Source organism: Sabethes cyaneus, chromosome 3 (assembly GCF_943734655.1).
Source record: "Sabethes cyaneus chromosome 3, idSabCyanKW18_F2, whole genome shotgun sequence".
Lineage (NCBI taxonomy): Eukaryota > Metazoa > Arthropoda > Insecta > Diptera > Culicidae > Sabethes > Sabethes cyaneus.
Genome location: NC_071355.1, coordinates 178,437,393 through 178,455,637, shown reverse-complemented (window position 1 = coordinate 178,455,637; position 18,245 = coordinate 178,437,393). Strand labels below are relative to the sequence as shown.

General features: G+C 43.3%; 1 protein-coding gene across 1 annotated transcript in view; it reads right to left on the bottom strand.

The window, feature by feature from the left end:
- LOC128743360 (homeotic protein female sterile) overlaps positions 1-18,245 on the bottom strand; it is a 420,579-nt gene that overhangs the window by 44,488 nt on the left and 357,846 nt on the right. Inside the window, exons 2-3 of the mRNA XM_053839915.1 lie at positions 16,588-16,986; positions 15,122-15,901 (exon numbers count right to left, since the gene is read on the bottom strand). Of these exons, the coding sequence (XP_053695890.1) occupies positions 15,122-15,603 (482 nt within the window). The 5' untranslated portion in view covers positions 15,604-15,901; positions 16,588-16,986. The remainder of the gene's footprint in view (positions 1-15,121; positions 15,902-16,587; positions 16,987-18,245) is intronic.

Here is an 18,245-nt window from a genome sequence, read left to right as displayed (position 1 = left end):
TTTAGCTGCTTGCGATTCTTGAAACAAATTCCAAGATTTCTGCGCGCAGCATACAAAGATTACCAACATAATACTCCACAACATATCAAACAATGCTGCCCTCGGGTCACGGTTCTTTAATCGTCTCAACCGCAAACTGGAACCGAAAGAAACAAAGCAGGTGCAAGTTGCCGGGGCTGAATATAAGTGCTCTATCTGTAGTTCACCTTCGTCTAACCGGCAGCGAGTCTATCTATGGCACACTGATGAGCGCTCGTGCGCCGTAGTGATAACGATTTGTTTAAACTTTGGCACTATCGCCGCGCTCTGACAGCGAGCCTGCATGAGTGTGGGATAAGCCGATAACCTATTGATCCCCCCGAAACGGTGTGTGAGTAAGCAGGGAACGTCGCATTCCGTCGGTGTGTATTTACGTTATGATGGCGAAGCGAGAGCCTGGACTAGACTAAAGCACATGTTAACCGAGGATCGACGCTGAAAGAAATGGAAACTTCGAACATAAGATGTGCACGAAACCGAGACTGTACTTTGAAACATAACGCTTAACAGCAAACGCTTACTGATATATGTGGTCTGCCGTGGGCATTGAACTTGATGGGTTGTAAAAATATAATATATATTGAAGCTTAAATGTTTATGAAAAAATACTCACCAGCCAAGTCATAAAGATTTCAAGTTTAGATAAATAATTTGGGTTTGACTATATTTAATTTACATATAACATGATTCAAGAAAACCAATATCCGGTCATCAAGCAAATGTCAACTCACGTCTCGTAACCTTGCTGGTGCTGGAAGGTGTGCGAAGACAGGAAACGATCTTTTTTCAAGTGCACGCAACAGCCGGGACGGTCACTCGGTCAATGCGTGCAATTACATCATCGTCATCTGAGAAGGGGCCGGAATCGAATCCGCGCGTGTACTCAACAAAAAAAAAGCGGAATATGGTAAACAACAGCTGTTGTTATCAGCGTCTGCTCGAATTGGTGGCGTTACGACCGTGTGGACGATCCGCCATGTATATAAGTGTATCTCGTTAATGAAAATAATAATTATGTGGCGCATTGAAGCATACACCATCGGACAAATCAGAAATTAATTGCTATCCTTATATACTGAAAGGGTGAATGGATCTATGATGCCGAACAGTAATGCAGTGATATGTTTTTCGCAATAAACAATACGACCGGTGCGTATCCACGCGAATTCGCGAATCGATCCGGGACGACTTATCTCGATCCGACTACTATCTGGTGTATCTTCATACAAATAGATCATTTCATGTTATAAATTTATCGAATGATTGTGGTTTTGGCCGTTCAGTCATTAAATTATAGTAGACGCGAGATTTTACTTTTTACGCCAACGTTTCGATCGCGGATTTCGATCTTCATCAGGGCTTCTATAACGTGTATTTTATTACCTGTTGTTGTCTGAGTTATAATTTGTTTGTTACTTACAAAGTGTTGATCGTCTTTGTCTAAATTCTTTTAACCTACAGTTTTGTCTGGTTTTAAATTTTGGTACTATTTGTTTTGCTACATAATATTTACGTTAATCAGAATTTAGTTACGATTTCTAATTGGGTATATAGTATCTATCATTTGTTTACGTTGTTATATTTATTACTATTTTGCAACAGTATCGCAACAGTATCGGATGCAAATGTACTACACATTTGTATCCGATACTGTTGCTCACCGTACTCCTAATGTAAGTGTGGCTGATACCCATTCATCGACACGCACACCGGTATCCAGGAAACTGCTCAATATATACTACCAGAACGTCGGGGTCCTGCGCACGAAAATCGATTAACTGTTTGTAGCTGTTTGCGATGCCGAGTTCGACGTTGTTATTCTTAGCGAAACCTGGCTATATGACGAAATTACCTCACTTAAGTTGTTTGGGGCAACCTACAGTGGTTATCGCAGAGATCGGGATCCTTCTGGTAGCGGTAAATCTCGTGGTGGAGGCGTCCTCGTCGCTGTATCGAATAAGCTATCTTCAAAAGAAATAACGAGTGTCGGTTCAGAGCTTGAGCAATTGTGGGTGTACATTTCTTATCGTAATACCAATATCTGCGAGGGTGCTGTATATCTGCCTCCAGACTCCTCCTCTGATGTCACCGTAATTCAGAAATATGTCGACTCCTCGCTCACAGTCGCAAATTCCTTAAATCCCAACGCAGTTCATCTACTATTTGGGGACTATAATCAGCCTGGACTAGTTTGGAACAGCACACCCTTTGGCCATGCAGTACCCGATCCCGTCGAATCTACCTTCACACGGTCTAGTACTGCGCTGCTAGACGGCATGTCTTTGTTGAACATGCCTCAGATGTCTACAGTTAAAAATTGCCGATATCGAACACTCGACCTTGTGTTTGTAAATGCAGAAACTTCTTCGCAATGCACTTGTTTCGAAGCCTGCGACTCGCTTGTCGATATCGACACGCAGCATCCATCGCTTTCAGTATTCCTTACATGTTTTCACCAAGTACCCTTCGAAGATGTGTTTGAGGTAAAGGAGTTTAATTTTTCAAAAACGGATTCCTCTGGGCTCCAAGAAACACTTTTCCACATTGACTGGAATAATCTATTAGACAACACAGCCCATGTTAACGCCGCAGTAGACATTTTCTCGAACACACTAATTCAGCAATTCAGAAGATTTGTTCCTCCCCCCCCCCCCCCCCCTCGACCGAAACCGCCCTGGTCGAACGGTCATTTACGGCAATTAAAGCGTCTGAGAGCTTTTGCCAGCAATAATTACCGAATGTACAATCGATTTCTCTACTCTACGTGTGTTTGCAACTGCTTCAGCTAATCCGACTCAGGTCAAAAATGCTATGTGGACAATGTTCTAAACCTTAGAAGCATCCGCTTCTCAGACGAAGATATCTTTGCTGCACTGAAGAAATCGAAGTCTTCAACATCAGCGGGGCCTGATGGAATCCCGTCGATAGTGTTAATAAACTGTGTGTGAACGCCCTATGTGCTCCGTTGAAAATACTTTTTAATCAGTCACTGGCGCAGGCGATATTCCCAACGCGCTGGAAAAAATCGATTATGTTTCCAATTGTTAAAAAAAGGCGATAAACAAAACATAGCAAATTATTGAGGAATTACGTCTCTTTGTGTGGGCTCAAACCGCACCTTATCTGTAAAAATAGGCGGTCACGAATCACAATGTATCACAAACTTGGCGGGCGTACCACAAGGAAATAATCTGGGACCATTTCCTTTTTTATTATTTTTTAACGACGTATGTAAGATAATTCCATCAGGTCGATATTCAATTTATGCTGACGACCTAAAGCTTCACCTTGTTGTACGCTCGACAACTGATTGCATCGAACTTCAGCGATATCTGGACGACTTTAGTGATTGGTCACTGGTGTGCTCGAAATTTGCTTACCCTAAGTGTGTCCAAGTGCTCTGTGATCTCTTTCTCACGCAAAAAGAACCCATTTCACTGGAATTTTTCCATATCTGGAAAACCAGTCAGTAGATTAACAGTAGTCAAAGATCTAGGTGTTCTTCTGGATGATCAAATGTCTTTATGAAATCACCATTCCCATGTCGTTTCAAAGGCGAATAGAAATTTGGGGTTTATTATTAGACTCGCCAAAGAATTCACTGATCCGTACTATTTACGATCATTATACTATTCCCTTGTTCGTTCCGTATTAGAAGCCTCAGCTGCAATTTGGAGCCCATACACAGCTGTTTGGTCAAACAGGATCGAAGCTATTCAAGCAAAGTTCCTGCGCTACGCGTTAAGAAATCTACCCTGGAGAAACCCTCGTTGAGCGCTGCCGCCTGCTTGACATGAATACCTTGGCTAAAAGAAGAGATATATGTAGAGCAGTTTTTGTGGCAAAGCTGCTTATAGGCGAAATTGACTCTCCTCTTATAAGGCCTTCATAAATTGGATTGGATGGGGAAAGGCCTCCTTGAGACGATCATACATCGACCGCTCTCAAGCAGGCGTAAAAACCCCATCATCTTTAACTATCAATACATCGTATATGTTTACAGGGCTTTTGGAAAGGTCCAAAATCGACATCAACACTCCATCCAGAAACTTTAGGTCATGGGATTTTTTAAGACTGCAATATCAGCGCACTGATTACGGCAAAAACGAGCCCATAAGCGTAATGTGTGACGTGTTCAAATAAATACTACGTGCATTTTTACTTTTCTATGTCCATTGATGTGTTTAAAAATAATTTAAAGAGATTACCATAGTACGTAAGATTTCTATTAATTGTTTATAGTAGTCGTAAGTTAAATTGTGTGTGATCCAAAATGTATTGTATGTCCTGTAAACATATACTATGTATTGATAGTTAAAGATGATGGGGTTTTTACGCTTGCTTGAGAGCGGTCGATGTATGATCATCTCAAGGAGGCTTTTCCCCATCCAATACAATTCATGAAGGCCTGTATGGACAGATGAATATATAAATAAAATAAAAATAAAAAAATAAAATAAAAAAAATTTTAAACTGGCGCGAATTTTTGTTCCTATTTTGCGCACGATACTTTTACAATTGACTTGATTTTAATTGTGCTATTTTTCATTGGTCTGTATTCGTGATGTTAGCTTGTGTTTGTGTCTGATCTTGTGTTTCTGTGTTATAAATTTATGTTATGTTATGTATTTCATGTTATAAAATCAAAATATATTTGCAATTTCAAAAATACAAAAAAATCAAACCCTTTGGCTTAAACGTTTTTCTAAGACTTGACCCTTCTTTATCGATAGACAGGGTGTTAGAGTATAGGACAGTTACGGAGCTAGTGCAATAATCCTAATGACTCAATCTAGCAGCACCGCGATAGACCACCATCGTATCTCGAAGGCAACTGGGCGGTTAATACATATTGCTGAAATAGTTGATTGTATCGACACTAGGTTTAAAACAATTCAAAAATCAATAAATATCGTCAACTGCTATGTTTTCTATGTCTATACTGATGAGCAAACTTGAACATCAGATCAACGCCCGGAATAAGAACTTTTTTGTTTTGGAAAAATCCAGTATCTATTGCTTTTTTCCATAAATCACCGTCAATTCATTGATTAGTTCATCAGTTAGACTGCGAGCTTTCTAGTATTTTTAGTAGTCTTTTATTTTTAGTAGTCTCTTCGATAAAACTGAACCTTGACGTGGTGTAGGGCTTTTTAACTATTTAAATCATTGCGTTGTTCAGAAAGTGTTTTTATTCCGTATAAGAATAAAGCCAGTGCGGGGATCTCTGATAATTATTAGATGAATGTTTCTAGGGCTCATCCCTATCTCACAAATATCTCCGAAAATTGCAGGTTTGGGTCGGCCAGGGGCTTAGGGTTAGTAAGGGGATGTAAGCGGGATACTAGACCTGGTTTGGATGCCGAAGGAGCATTCTACAATGATTGCGGGTAATAAAAAAGGTCCTAAGGTAGCAGATGGAAAAGTTAAGTCAATTCTTATACTATTTTACGTTTAATTCACAATAATAACATTTCTAACGCTCGGTTTTTGGGGTTTGGTGACGGATTTTCGTTATAGATACTGCGCACTAGCTCTTTGGTCTCGAGAGTTTGGAGGCGGATGTGACTGTATATTTGAAAGCTTCTGTCGACTACCGCGAACGTCCAAGTCGTACTGGGCTCAATTTACTTGGTAGTCTTGTCTTGGGACAGTACTCAAGTGCTGGGGGATGTAAAATAAAATTGGCCCTGATAAGTTGATAGCCACTAGCGGTCCTAAATTTTTTTTCCTATTGGTTCGTTTGTGGTTGTTTGTGTTGGAAAATTGATAGCAGGCGCGCGGTTGAGCACCCGTGTTTGGTGGGGCTGACAAAACTTCCACTTCTTCACTATACTATATTTTACAACTCAAGTAGTACAAAATGTCCAGGGCAAAGCAAATTTACAAACTCAATCTATCATTTTTCTTCTCATCATCATCATCATTATCATCATCAACATCATCAGCATCATCATCATCATCATCATCATTATTATTATCATCATCATTTTATTAAAATTAGACATTCCGGCCTTTGGCAGAGAGATCTCAGAGTCAGTTCGTTGAGTCCGCGGAACGCCATAGACATGTTGGCTATGCTTGGGGCTCTATCTGTGTTTTAGTGGGCGACATTGCCTGTCTCGCCAGGTATAACTGGTGTTTGGGGTCTCCCTGACATCTTGTCGACATCACAAAAGGGCCCAGCACAGAGTTTTATACGCTATTAAGCGACCAGCGGGATAACCCGAAAAAACGGAAAAAAGGAATATTTTATGAGCATTAAAAGTAAAATCTTCAAATAGCTGACTGAAGTTTTTGGAGCGTCTTAGTAGAATACGAGACCTGGAAGCCTGCAAGTCATAGGCGCAATACGTATCTGTCGAGAATAAAATATACATACCTAGTAGAATTAAATTGGATAAGTTTTCTTTTTATTCAATTTCCAGGCTTCAAATAGCTGTTTTCTGTTTATTTCTTCCTTTTATCGACTATAGGTCACTTTACTTTTTGTTAACTGGAAGTCTAACATAACTCCCAGGTTTGTAATACACGAAGCACAACTAATTATTCTGCCTTTGAGCTCATAACGAAACAGAATAGGGTCTTTTTTCAGGGAAGATGTGATTGCTAGGCCTTGCTGACTACCGGGTTGATCAGCATACGGTTCACGTCGCACCAAGTGGAGTGAGGGCTTCTCGTTAGCCCAACTGATCCGGAACTGCATTTTAAGATCATGTGCATACATTGAAGAAAAGCAGAGGACCTAGATGACTTCCTTGAGGTATAAAATTTACGAAACTAAATAGCTATCGGACCGATAATCTTCGATGGCAACCACTAACGTGGCTTGATAACCGAACCACTAATTAATGGTAGCACACTGGGAAGTAAAGCCATGTTGATCGGTATTTTTTTTATATTGTTTATGCAGGGAGAAAATCTTCGTAGACAGCACCTTCACGGTGCCGAGTAGGATTCGCAAGGTGCCAGCATGCGCCTACCTACTAAAAACTCTCCTGTTGCCCATTCCTGAACCCCTTCCGGAACTACCGTTAGGTTTTACTTCAGGAGGGAGGACGTGCCTAAGCACTCCGACTTATCCGTTGCATGTGTGGGTTCACACAACGCCCTTGTCACTGCATACCACCACTACCCTTCACCTAGGGCTTGGGCTCCCCAGCACATTACTGACCCTAGCTATGCTATGTCAGGCCCGGTCGTTGCAAACGTTCTAGCCGTTGCAACTCCGTTATCACGTTCGTTGCCACCCTATAGACGGCAGCCCATGCGCGCTGTTCAGCGCACATTCTCTGCACGATGTTGTCGGCGTTGGTGTCTGCTCCAACGACCGCAAGCATCCCACGCCGAGTTGCCACGAAACGCGGACAGTGAAACATCACATGCTCCGCCGTTTCCTCTGCTACCGTGCAAAAAGTGAGCCCACCCGCCTACGCGTATGTAGATACTTCTTAAAGCATCCATGTCCCGACAGAAACTGGGTAAGGAAAAAGTTTACCTCACCATGCCTTCTACCGATCCAGGACGAGATGTTCTTGATCAGCCTATGGGTCCACCTGCCGTGTTCAGCATGATCCCATTCCGCCTGCCAACGCCTAAAAGAGTCCAGCCTAACTCTATCCCTAGTGCCCCTGACGTTCCTCTGCCTATGGCACTCGATGTCCTCACCTAGAAGTATGCATATGGGGATCATGGCTGCAATAACCCCAACCTTACTGCTGCTAGGACCATAATCGTTCGGCATGATCTTGGACAGCGCAGTAACCGCTGTTGGCGCTTTACCATAAGCATAAACCACATGGCTGGTGAAGTTCAGTCTGTTGTATGCCATAACATCCAGGTACTTCACACTTCGGTTGGAGACAATCACCTGTCCTCCAACGATGATTTTGGCCTCTAAGGTCGACTTTCGGTTACTGATCATCACCGCTTCCATCTTATGGTGGGCCAATCGTAGGTTGACGGCCCCCATCCAACCCTCTATTATGCTTATGGCGTCCGATGCCAGCATTTCCACCTCCTCTAGAAACTCGCCTACCACTGTAAGGACGATGTCATCGGCGAACCCAGTGATCTCGACTCCAGTGGGTAGTTCGAGTCTCAGCACCATCGTACATGGCATTCCAGAGCGTGGGGCCGAGAATCGAGCCCTGTGGAACACCCGCAGTCACTTTGTACTTCTTCGTCCCATCCGCCGTGTCACACACTAGCGTCCGGTTCTCGAAGTAACTTTTAGGCAACCAACCTGCATAGATAATCCGGTACCCTCATCCTATGCAGCGCTAATGCGATTGGACCGCAGTTAGCACAATACCTGCTGCCTCGTCTTTTCCGGACTTTATGGCGTCTACAGTGGACTTCCCCTTACGGAAGCCAAACTGCGAGCTTGGCAGCCCGACATCACTTTCCACCACAGGCGTCAGCCTGTTTAGGATTACCCGCTCTAGCAATTTGCCTAACGTGTCCAATAGGCAAATTGGTCTGTACGACGAGGGATCACCAGGTGGTTTCCCCGGCTTCGGCAGCAGTACCAATCTTTGGACTTTCCATTTGTCTGGAAATTCGCATACCTCTAGGCAGTTCTGAAGCGTCTCTATAAACATCGGGATATGCTTGGATCGCCATTTTGAGTGCCTCGTTCGGAATCCCGACAGGACCGGGTGCTTTCTTCGTTTTTAAGCCCCTGGCAATCACGATGAGTTCCTCATTCGTGACCGGAATGAGGACATCAGTCGATTGACCGTACGGGGTCGGAGGCCACCAAACTGGATCGTGTTACGGAAAGAGCCCTTCCACGATGACTTTCAGCTTTTGGGGGCAGGTTTCCTGCGGAGCGGACGCACCCGTCATCTTTTTCATCACCACCTGGTATGCACCACCCCAGGGGTTCGAATCCGCATCGCGGCATAGCTCATGAAAACAGGATTTCTTGCTACGCCTAACCTCCTTGTTGAGCGCCAGCCTGGTCGCTCTAAGTTCGACCTCCCGAGCTTCAGCATCTGCATCGGTCCGGGCCCTCTGCGCTAGCCTTCACGCTCTGCAATATCACTCCACCAGTATACCGAGCGACGACCGTTCGTTGGCTGCCTCGTCCTGGGCATAGTGGTATCACATGCCCGTACTAGGACGTTCGTCAGCTCACGGGCACTCAGGTTCGAGCGGTTGCTCTCTGCGCTGAGTGCTTCAACGAACAGGTCTTTATCGAAGGCCTTCACTTTACACCTCCTCCCAGTCGACTTCAACCCGCATGACCGTGGCATCCGTCGTTCAATCGTGTACCGTATAGCTTAGTGGTCGCTATGCGTGAGGTCATCGGACACCCTCCAACCCATGTTGGCTAGCAATGTTGGGGTGCAGAAGGATCACCTTTTGCTCATCGATATCAATCGGTGATCGATTGTTGTACCCGCTACAAAAGGTACTGACGTGATCCCACGTTTGCGAGACTTACGTCCAGCTTGGAACTTTGTCCCCTAGGGGTAGTGCACCTGCTACCCCATTCGACAGCCCAAGCATTGAAGTCTCCTCCAATGACAACGGGCTTGCGGCTCGTGAGCTCGTCGGTGAGCACGTCTAGCATCCGGTCAAAGTGCTCCGGCGACCACCTAGGTTGAGCGTAGCAGCTACAGATGCAGACGCCATCGACCACAACAATCACGAACCCTTTTTGGTTGGACGAAACCACTTCCTGGATGGGGTATGTACCCATCACAGCAATCGCTGCCATCCGACCCTTGTCGATTACCCAGTTAGCGCCGCCCCGGGCGACCCGGTAGGGATCGGCGATAATGGCAATATTGCACTCCGTTTCGGCTGCCGTTTGCCAAAGCAACTCCAGTGCCGTATCACAGTGGTTCAGGTTAATCTGTATAACCTGCACCATTATCGTTACTTGGCCCTCCTATAAGCCGCACACAGTGGGCCACCTGTGGCGTACTTATTTCCCGTTCGGCAGTGCAGAGCAAGCACCTGGGGGGATTTCTACATCTTCTGGCGAAGTGCCTGTCTTCGCCGCACCGCCTGCAAAGCCCATACACCTGGAACAGCATTCAATACGCCGTTTGGACGCAAGTTTACAGACTGACCGGCCTACCTTAATTTTGCCAGACGCCAACATTTTGTTGGCGATGGCCTCTGTAGTAAGTAGTAAGCAAACATGTCTGCGGGTTTACGCCTAACCACCCGCCAGTCGTCGTCCCCGGTCCCGGCAGCACCATCCGGAACCGCCTCCGCGTGTTCGCTGGTAGAGACGCGGTCTGAAGTCCGATGCCTCTTGGCCACCAGCGTTGGTCCATGGTCAGGCGTAGCTGCTTTGCGCTTGGCGGTCTTAGCGGCTATGACCTGAGCTTCGGCGATCTGGCATCGCTGCAGAAGCTCATGCCTATCCACCTCGGCAGCTATGACGGTGGAGCGGAGGCTCACCACCAGCTTTTTAATGTCGAGATGGACATTAGACCGTGAGTTGATGAACGAGTACAACTCGTCCACCAACCTTTTGGCTTCCAACTCCCGCCTCCAGAGGGTGCACCACGTCTTCAGTTAACTTTTTCCTACCGCTGTCGCCCGCCTTCTTGGCCGAGCTAGCAGCGGTGGCCTCCGGCGTTCTAACTGGGGTGTTAGACTTTGGTGGAGTCAACTTTTTCTTTGGTATCGCCCCCGTTTTTGGGGGACTTCCCTGTATGGCCTGTGCCCCCGATTTCGGCAGGCTCCCCTTCTTGGGTTGCGCCCTCCCAGTAATGGAGCGCTACCAGTCTTCGGCGACGGCGAGTGCGCCAATTAACAATAGTAAAAGCAGTAAAAACTGGCAAAAGGTACACATCAATAAACGCAATACCAAAACGATTCGACAGATACGATTTAAGCGGCCTTCTAATACCGAATTCGTCCAGTTTTGCAGTAGCCAAGGAATATGGTTGCTGAAAGACCGTCGTCTTTTGGTTGGGCGCAAACAAATTTCCACGACTTCGGGTTGCGTTTCAGTCTACTTTCAATGTTGTTTGCGGAAGCAGTGCTGGCTAGACTTTTTGAAGCGTTTGTTGAGAGCTAGATAGTGGTTTCGTAGTGATTGGGTGTACCTACCTACCTTGAGTACGTCCTCCAAACAGCCTTTCGGTTTTAAAGAAACGTAATATATGTTTACGAGAATGCAATGCCATGTTAGACTCTTAATGTGTGTGTATCGACAGTGCCCTTCTATTGTAGGCGTCGAAACTAGCCCGAATATGCACATGATAGTAAGCAAACACTCTCTAATGTGTGATGATCAGTCACACAAAATGTCATATAGAAATGACACGCATTCGCCGCTTTAGCGATAGAGAATAAGGTGTAATTATTACTCGAAGACGTCGTTATTGGGAACGTTCTTATTTAAAACCGCGTTGTTTGGGGAAAAAGTTTATCTTGTGCTTACATGCGCAACACCCTCAAACAGTATCAAAACTGTGTCTTACAAGTGGAGACAAGTTCTCTACTGTCCGACAACTTTGAAGACTCCTTGAAGCAGAGTTTTTCGCGTCTGTAAAACTTCGATTGAAACTCTGAATTCAGGATACATCATTTATATAGAGTTGTAATTTACAAAAAAAAAGTCACGGCACTACATTCCGTTTTCGGAATTTGGCTTTCTGATTTTTTGTTCGGCAGATTACACAAATAAGTGTTGTTTTTCATCGGCAATTTCTGCAACGTGTTAAAAAGCGAATGCATTGTGTTTGGGCCTTTAAATGGAACAGAAGTTAACTTGGGAGTGCCTACAGAAGACAATAGCGTCCCAGCTCCCGATCTCGAAGAAGTCCGGCGTGAAATCGGACAGCGTAAGATTATTAGAGCAGCCGGTAATAACCGGTTTCAGGCTAGAGCTCAGCTAAAAATGGTGGAGACCATTAACGACACTTCATTGGATAGTTTCCAGGATTTGGAAGAAAAAAAAATTCGAAGAATGGATGGAAGTTTATTTCATCTACAAAAATGGTGATCGATTGAGTTGCTGTAACTATCGCGGCATCCCAGTAAAACCATTGGATTTGTATATCTCGATTGCAACTAAGAAATACGACGTCATATCTGAACGAAGAAGTTATATTTCACGTCATATAAGAGCATATATGTATCAAAGTGGAGGCAATATACGTGCGAAAATTTTGACGATTATTTTTAATTCTATCTTGTATTTTATACAACGGTTTTTATAACAAGCAAATTAATACTCCTGAATATATGATTGAGATATAACTAACTATTGCAATCATCTATACTGCTTTATAATTCACAGTCATGAGTTGTATATGAGGACACGCACGACGCAAAAGTTGTTTTGCATTGTTCACTTTGTTTTGACATACTCTAATCATTATATAATTCCAATGTAAAATTGACAGGAAAACGATTTAATTTCTATTACGATCTTGTGTTATCTGGGATTACGCTGCTACAAGGGTAGCAACTGAAATGTTGATCAAAGCTACCCTGGAACGAGTGATGTGTTACGTGCGTGTTTCGGGGGCACTCTCGAATCCCTTCGAATCGCGCAGACGGTTGCGGCAAGGGGATAGGCTGTCCTGTATGTTATTCAATATTGCTATTGAGGGTGTGATCCGGTGAGTGTCGAAACGAGAATCGTTCCTCGACAAAAAAAACGAATTCCTAGCTGTTGCAGATGACCTACTTACATATTACTGAAAACTAAGACTACAAACGAAGGTTAGGATGATTGGGTTATAAATTAATGCGTCAAAAACCAAATCTCGCGTAACTTTTCAAAAGGACCTAAGTAACAATGAGAGATTCTCTTTGTGCCTCTTCTGTTCCACCTCCCACGGCAATACAAATGCATTTTAAAACACCAGCTTTGCATAAATCGGTGGCTAGCGTCTTTATCTAGCTAAACGTGAGGAAAATTTTAGTTGGAATGCATTTATGTCACAGCAATAATCAGAAGAGAGGGACGCTAAAGAGAGTCTCTCAATGTTACTTAGGACCTTTTGAAAAATACGAGGAAGTTGAGCCTACTTTTCCCTTCGCAAGAGGCTTCGATCAAGGAGCCTACGCCGCTGCACAAAGCTGATGATGTACGAAACATTAATCACACCGGTAGTCCTCTACGGACTAGTAAATGTAACTTTGCTTGCGAAAGACATACGTGCGATTGCCGTATTTGAACGAAACGTGTTGCGGACTATTTTTGACGGAGTACAAATTGAAAGCGGAGAGTGACTACGTATGAACCACCAGTTCCGCTAACACTACTTGGAGAGATTATCACGGTACGCCTGGCGAAAGTTGGGAGACTACGGTGGGCCGGCCACGTTGCAAGGATGGACTATACCATGAAATTCGTTCTCTTCAGAATACCATCGGCGCCAGGAATAGAGGGGTCCAACGTGCGTACTACGCAGCTCAAGACCAATAAACGTGGAGAAGAAATCCAAATTCGGCACTGATTCGATAATCGGATTGTTGCCGAAAAAAAGTAAAATACGTAAAAATAAGTAAAATTGTCGTCGTGTGTTGTATTCTTGCGTCGATAAATTGGTATTTTACGATCACGAAATAAATTAGCTGGGAATGTCGAATAATTACGAGGCCTGCAGGAAAAAAAAAACCTACTCACTATATTCGTAGTAACTTGTACTGTAGTTGAAACTAGAAATTCCAATAACGTGAAGTTTATTTAAAAAAGCCTTCTGACTGATACGACTTTGTACATTTTTCTTATCATTTTGTCATAGTAAGTGGCTTTAAAAAAACTACATAATAATGTTATTAATTGCTACTTCGAGATACGTTATTTTCCTCATAGTCAGTCCGTCAACCGTGATATGATCTTATTCCTCTACCGGTATAAAATAAACTCAGAAAAATGTGGGTAAAGCAGAATTTGCTGACGCAGGTCTACATCTTTATTTAGCATACTTTGCAACACTTTGTGAAAACGAATAGGGAAGTTTGCCGGTTGAATGGAAGAATTTATATACCATCAACATTTTGCCATTGCATGAAATTCCATCGTCCATATTAAGTCGTTGGATGGAAAAAGACCCATCTTACCCCATGTCCCCCTAGCATGCAAAAGCCTGGTGATAGCGGTGATAGCACATCGACTGCGAAGTCTGTCTTAACAGAAAAGCAGGTTCTTTAAGGAGAATGTAGAAACACAGCAGATAAATGAGATTCCTGTTTTTGTAGCACTCAATCTCTAATGCGTGTCGCACGTTCTCGCCAAATTCAAACAACAAATGCGGATCTTCGTAAGCTACAGGCTCACTGAAGCAATTCATTATCGTTGCAAGCTAGAACGGGCTCACATCGATAAACCCTGGCTGGGCTAATCGCCACCAAATCACTGAGTCAACACAGTTGTTCTGCTTTCTTCCGCACCGTTCAGCACCGACGAGTCGCGCAACGAATCTGCTTCAAACAGGTTTCGACTATCTGGCGAATTCCAATACTTGTAGACCGCGATAAGAAGCGGGTGCAAAATTGGCACGCACAGTTGCGGGTGCTTCGTTATGAATGTACGTAAGCAAGTGGCGACGATGTACGTAACAAAACTGATATTTATAGCGAAATTGCCTATTTGTTTACGTTAACGGAATACCTACAGGAAGTTGAGCAAAGACACGAGCGAGATCAGTTGGATCGTTTGTTGGACCATAAATTGTTTCTAAATTTGTTAAATTATGCAGTCAAAAAAACATGAATAGTTCGTGAAAAAACAAACGTAATGAAATATTTATTCGCAACAAACTTGTGTCTCGTCAGTTTTTTCGTTCCCCTATCTGAGGTAACCTCTCGAATTTGCGAAATGCATACGCAAAACAACAGATTGGAGACTACGAAAACAACAAAAATAAAAGAAGGAGTTAACTCGTGTGAAGATAACACACAATTTTGAAATGACTATAAATGGCAGAAGCGACCAAAGGTCGCTGAAATTGCATCAACAGGTCTCAAAGGCTTATAGCTGGTTTGGATATTCGTCAGAAAGTCTCAGGACCACCTAATACGTGTTATCTGGATTGTTGCTCGGATTAGAGCAAATTAAATGTAATAGATAATGAGACATTTTGGTTCAACTTACGTGTAGGTAACGTTGAGCGTGTTGAACACCGTCGACAGGTCGGTATCGATTTCCACTTGAGAGCACGGATACCGGCCGGTCAGCTGCAACGGTTGACGTTTTTGTGCGTAGCGAATCAGTTCCGTACTGCCACTGGACTGACCTCGGAGCGGAACAATTGCACTGCTCGAGGCACTATTTACCGATTCCAAAGACAAGTGTGGGCTCCGTTTGGAAATAATGTTCGAAATTACGGTATCAACGATGGCCGGTTTAACATCTTCCACGACCACTTGCATTCCAAGATCGTCGTCATCCTCGTCCTCCTGACCCTCGGTTTCAAAATGCGAAACCATAAATTGACCCGAATGGATAATTTCACCGGTTCGCTTGCGCTCCTCACCGGTTGTGCCGAAGCTGCTGCTACCGAGCTTTCCAGGAGCCATTCTGGTGTTGCGTCCCGGAGACATATTGAACAGCGGACTGCGATCCGTTAGCGACATGGGAAATAATATCAACAAAAACAAACGACACTACGTACGCGAATAAGTTGCCTGTATTTCTTTAAACCTAAAGACTTCACTTATATACACTTAGGAAACACATTCACGCCAAATGACGTTGAATACTTTCAGATTCACACTACTAGCACGCGCGCACTCGGGTTGAACGTCGAGAAAAGTGAGCAGCGAATTTAGAGAAAGAAGAAAAATATTAGGCGCCTGTAGAATCGGTCTAGTTGGTGACGGGCTTCTTGAACATCTATACTATATCACACATTTGCATATCACGAGGAGGTAGCTGTGGAAAATAAAAAAAAACAATAATTTTAGTTTCATGTTGCGTTAAAACAGCGTGCAATGAACAATTATCATTAGATATCGTAACCAAACCAGATTGTGTATCAAGAGCTCAACGCCAGAGAAAAATCTATAAGCAGGAAACTAGCCATAAAAGAGACGAACTGAATTCTTGTGTTTGGATTTAACTGAAACAAGCGACCAAGAACAGGTCGCAAACTCGTATCTGCCGCAAGGTTGTCGAGTTAATGACGGTTGTGCTTATAGCTCTATTGTTAACGAAATAACGTATCGAAAAAGTAAAAAACTAAGTCTTGGATTCATACTAAAATCAAAAAGTAATCACTTGGATGATCTAAGAAATTTTGATAAAGCAGATGGTTTACTGATGTGGCTTCTTTGGGAAATATGTGCCTTGTCAGCGAAATTTGCTGCTGGCGGTAAACCCGTAACTGACTGGTTCAGTTTGCCCCTTTCTGAAAACATCTTGACGCAATGCGAACCATTCCTATACGGTGATCCGAAGTGCGTATCCCATTTCAAGCTAACCGTACCAAAATACGTTATGCCCTTTCAAGTAATATATATTCAATGATTGGTCAACAATAAACAAGTCTGGATAGGTCATGCTCAAGTTTAAGATGCAATAGAGGCAAAAGTTGACAATATTGTTTAAAACGTACTAACCTTCTACATCCAAACTATTCAACAATAACTGTACAACACTGGCGCTTGCCGGACTACCTCATTAGTCGGTGTATTTTTCTCGCGGCACCTCTCGCGGTTGGCTTGGCACCGACAGGAGCTTAGTAATCGGTAATGGCTTTCGTTTACTGGGTAAAAAGAAATGAAAGTGTGCTTCCCGAAACAACACTCGAACGCGGCGATTAACGACTACACATGCAGGTCAGAATAAACGTAATGTATCGGAACGAAGATCTTCTGGCCATAGCTACCGCCGCAATCTGACGCCAGGTAAAATCAGCTTTTCTGCGAATAGTTGCTGTCCTCCCGAGAGCACAGCTGATCTTCAACTGACAGCTTGGAAGCTCCCGAACTAACCGACGAGTACACTTCCAAAACAATCTTTGCTTTTCAATCGCTTTTTGCTTGTACTACACTATCGTATGTTTCGCTCAGTGATTGTTTTGTATTCTTTGTGCACTAATTCACTGCTAGAAGCGGTAAGCGACTCGCATGCCTTCCTATCGAACAAGTTTTCACCTTACTCTGGCAATTATTGTTCTACAGTTTGCTTTATCTATTGAACCAGCATTGAAATTTTACTCCACCTGGTCGGTTAATATCCTCTAAACTTTTGGACTGTCTCTCTGTGGAACGATGTAATATTTGTGAGTCGCCGTGATGACGTTATATCACAAGCTCCCCGAGTTCCTCTCGCTTAAGCGTCAATACAATCGCATCGCAATGAAACTTTCCACACACCTTCAATTTTCACGGTATTTATAACTTCGAATTAAAATGTTCCAATATGCAAAATCACCAGGAAAGCAATGAATATCAGCGAAACGTTGTTCTTTGTAACAGGAGAAGTTATTTACACTCCAGCTGCAATAGCTGATAATCACACATACTGGGAGAAAGAGCTCACTGATAAGAATCCGATGCGAAATATGGCTTCCTTTAGAACCAATGCCGCTTGATCGTGTCTTATATTTTCTTACAGTTAAACTTTCACAACTGGGCACGGATCAAGGAATTAAGACCACACAAATCTAAAAAATACACTCGCGAAAGGCATGAAAGATGCCTCCGTACACGCACAACATTCGTCAGCAAAACAAAATCATCATGGAATTAGAGATGCCAGATATATTTTAAATTTCTGAAATTCATTTCAAAAAATTTAAAAAGGTTGACTGTCACGAAATTACCATTAAAACTATATACACATTTTGAAGGAATCTGCGCAAATCCGTAAATGCTTAAATACAAATCCGTATCAAATGTATGCAATCAGCAAAAATTTGCATTTTAATCACGGTTTTAAAATATTAACACACGGACTCCGAAATTCGATAATTTACAGAGATATCTGCGCATCTGGTGACCCTGGACGGAACTCTGTGCTGTCATCTCTAATGTCAAACAAGGGGTAGGAATGTAAGAAACCATAATGAATACACGGGAAATAAAAGTCTGCTGCTGAGTTAATTTATTCGCGTTTACGAAGTTTCTGATATTGTTTATTGTGTTTTTCGTTGATGATTAGACTTTGGTACGAAATTCGCCTGTCTCTTATATTTATGTTGACAGTTCATCTCATGAAAATAACCTTACAAAATGCACCGCTATTCACGTAGTTTCTATACTAATATCCCAAT